Consider the following 3,864-nt stretch of genomic DNA (forward strand, 5'->3'; position numbering starts at 1 on the left):
GATTTATAACATATATTTTTTAAAGTTATTAGGTAAATTGAATGTATATTTGTTTTTTTTATAGAGTTATGATTCATATAAAATATTTTGCATGTTCTAAGATACAACTTAAAAGTATATATATATGATAGGGAACTAGCAACCTCTTTAAGATATATGTAACAATTTGCAAGCCACATATATCAAAAAATCAGTTCAGCCTAGGACCAAGATGTTTAGAGACCATCGAAAACTGGAGTCGAGATCCCAGACTCCATCAGGATGCCTATCCTTTTAGCCTTACTCTGATGGGTCATGCCATTGGAGACTTGAACCTAGGTGGATGGGATAGCAAACCCCCATCTCAACCACTCAAACTAAGAACCATTGACTAATATTTTATAGTTGTAAAATCAATTCCAAGAGGCTAGAAGATAGGAGTATCTTATTATTGTTTCACACATCTACACAATATGTCCCATAGATGAGGGGAACACTAAGGAAGGAAGCATACTCATCATGTACCCAATCACCCATCATGGTAGTAAAAGACACCACTCCCTTATTACATTCATATTTGACATAAGGATCATGGTAGGTTTGCACAACCCTTATAATCAACATCAAATTACACACAAGGATAAGAGGAAATTTTATAACCATAAAAGCAATTCCAAGATGCTACAAGATATGGGTATTTAGATATTATTTCATACAAATACACCAAATAATAGAAAGAAAGAATGGAACATTAAGTAAAGAAACATACTCATCTCACACCCAATCAACTATTATATTGGTAGGAGACATCATTCCCTTGTACTTCTACTTAGTCTCTCCTAACTTATATAAGTAGAAAAAAAATACATACAATCTGTACCAATATTCACAAAAACTTATAAGCATCAAATTTCTTTTATAATTTAAAACTTAATTTCTTTTCCTTATACAAATTTTCTATGATGTATCAATTTTCTGTGATATATTAATATGTTTTCTTTGCATCACATATTAACTAATACCACTTTGTCTTCTTTTTATCTAGCTCTTTCACCCAGTTCAAAAATATTCCCAACTTTCTTTAAAGAAGTATAAAAGTACACATTTTTCTAAAATCAAAAAATACATATTCTTATTCTTCTAAAAACTTTATTTGTTTTTTTATATCTATGTTTCATTTTCTCTTTTTCCTTTTGAAATAATTTAATAAAAAAACAAACTCAATAGGTTCAATAAATTTATTTTGAAAACACAAAGTTCTAACTTATTTTTATTTAAATAAAATTGTAAATTAAATTAAATTCAATAAAAAATTATTTTTAAACTTATTGAAAGAAATTGTAAATTAAATTAAATTAAATAAAAAATGTATTTGTAAACTTATTAATTTACTCCATTTTTTAATCAAGTCAAATTTGTTTAAATCAACTCAACTTTATTTTAAGTTTGAATAGGTATGAAAACTTTTTTTAATAATTGTAATTAAATTAAAAACTTTTTTTAATAATTGTAATTAAATTAAATAAAAATGTATAATTAAACTTATTAATTTACCCATTCCATTTCTTGATCTGGTCAAACTGGATTAACTTACACTCCAAATCTGAACAAAAGTGTAGATCATTAATAACACCAACCTGTCTTCCATACTGCCCTGCATGTCTGTATACCTTGTATCCCAAGGCTTTCAATGGCCATTAATATATTAAATCCCTGTACAACTAGTCTTGCTCCATAGCCCCACCCCCATTGATTTAAACTTACGCTAATTCCAAAGTAGGAATGGGACCCCCGGCACACGGCTTCTAGCTGGCACAACATATTGCTGAGGTATGATACCTCGCACCTAGCTCCCTGTAACGTTTGAGGCCTCCTTAACCCAAAAAATGAAAAAAAAATTAGTTTTCACACTGGTCCCATGGGAGCTTTTGGTCTCATTGGGCGCCCTATATTTACCCTGCCCCTCCATTCAATTTCTCCTCACTCTCTGCTTCTGCTCATTGTTCTCGTAGGCCGCAGGGAGCAGCTGTGAAAAACTCAATTGCATTGCTTGCTGCATTGCAAATTTCCTCTCTGCAGGTCCCTTGTTCGAATCTCCTCGCAGCTCGGATACATACAGATCTCAGCAAAAGAAGGCAACAACAAGCACAGGTGGTGAAACAATGGCTCGATCTACAGCAATGACGATGGTTTTATTCCTTCTTGCAGGTTTCTTGGTGTCATCCATGGCGCAGTCTCCTTCAGCCTCTCCCACAAAATCACCCACAACCCCTGCTCCCACCACCACCGCTGCTCCCACCACCACAGCCGCGCCACCCACAGTCACCGCCACTCCCCCAACTACCACCGCGACGCCACCCGTTTCCACACCTCCACCCGTCTCATCGCCTCCCCCAGTCACCTCTCCCCCTCCCGCAGCCACTCCTCCGCCGGTCGCCACCCCTGTTGCCACTCCCCCATCCCCTGTTCTCGTCCCCAGCCCCGCCGCAACTCCCCCGCCCGCCGCCGTGCCAACCGCAACACCACCACCCGCCGTCAGCCCAACAACCGCTTCTCCGGCAACATCCCCTGGAGTCTCCCCTTCAAGCGTATCCGGCGCATCAGTGACCAGTAACTTGGAGAAAGCCGCCATTTTGACGGCGGCATTGGCGGCGGTGTTCTTTCTCTGAGTCGCTCGAACTCAGCAGCAGCTGCACAATCCACTGTACTCCTCCACTTCGTTGATTCACTGTGTGTGGTGCATTTGGTTTAGCTATGTATTTCTTTTCTCCAGACTTAGCAGAGACATTTTAGGAGCAGCTTGCAGCCTGATCTAGCCATGGCTGCTAGATTTGTTCATACATAAAGGAGGAGTTTTATTGGTATCATTGTTAGTAACTTAGTGGTATAATATATTCTTTTTTCCTCTGTTCAGAGATTCATTATTGGCCCATCAGACAGACACAGAGAGATAGCGCGCGAGCCAGCGAGAGAGATTTATTTGTTATATGGCATATACAGTTCTATATTGTAGACACTCTTCCCACTATTCGCAATAAACATGCATTCATTTTTCTAATTCTCTGAGTATAAATCCATGGTATGTGTGATATAGATCTTGATTTTTTTCTGGTATATGTGCTCCGGATCTTGATTCTTTTCTGGTATATGTGCTATGGATCTTGATTTTTTCCTGTACATTGGTTATGGATCTTGCTTTTTCCTGCAACATTGTGGTCGGTCATGGTGATGATAAATTTTGGGTGGCTTCCAACATTGTGATTTTGATGATGATAAATTGTGGGTGGCTTCCCTGTTGTTTCATATGGAATGTGTAACAGTTGAACAAAATAGGCAAAGGGATTCATAAGTTTGAGAAGTTAAAATTGCCTTTGACAGGCTCCCGGAAGACAGATTCCTGTGCCATTGCTTTTTTTGGGTGGCCAACTGTCATAACTTCTTGATATAATTCACTCTTGGATTGGATCTATCATCTCTGAAATGATGTTAGAGCATCTTCAAATGCAGTGGCAAATGTCAGATTTATGCAGTGGCTGCTTTACAGTATCTTTCATTGAAATAATGCTACATGCACATGTTATGATATAATCTGTAGGTTCAGAGTAAATACAGGTGCAATTATGACAGTTATGGAGTGGTTACTTTACTGTGTCAAAGCACTTTACCGTGTTTCTTTGACATTAAAATAATAAATAAAAAGCTATTTTTAAATGCATAGTTCGTATTTAAGAAAAAAACGGTTTTTCACGCTAGAAATTATAAAGTAAAATGCAGTTTTTCACATTAAAAATGATTAAGTGAAATAATATATTTTTGTGATTTTTTTGTTTGGGAGTTTATTTATGTGGAAATATTAAATTTCCAAGTATAATAATGGAAAGTAAA

The 3,864-nt window shown here is 36.8% G+C and overlaps 1 protein-coding gene across 1 annotated transcript; it reads left to right on the plus strand.

The window, feature by feature from the left end:
- Positions 1-1,949: 1,949 nt before the first annotated feature.
- LOC149183936 (uncharacterized) lies at positions 1,950-3,037 on the plus strand. Its single transcript, XM_089417331.1, has one exon. It carries the CDS (start codon positions 2,142-2,144, stop codon positions 2,646-2,648), a length of 507 nt encoding a protein of 168 aa, XP_089273457.1. The 5' UTR covers positions 1,950-2,141; the 3' UTR covers positions 2,649-3,037.
- The last annotated feature ends 827 nt before the right edge of the window (positions 3,038-3,864 follow it).

This window comes from Pinus tabuliformis, chromosome 3_2 (genome assembly GCF_031772625.1).
Source record: "Pinus tabuliformis cultivar Carrire ecotype Pingquan chromosome 3_2, CPIR1, whole genome shotgun sequence".
In the NCBI taxonomy this organism is placed as follows: domain Eukaryota; kingdom Viridiplantae; phylum Streptophyta; class Pinopsida; order Pinales; family Pinaceae; genus Pinus; species Pinus tabuliformis.

Bases quoted from the DNA above. Each gene is read 5' to 3' on its own strand.
- LOC149183936 (XM_089417331.1), top strand. From the start codon at position 2,142: ATGGCTCGATCTACAGCAATGACGATGGTTTTATTCCTTCTTGCAGGT.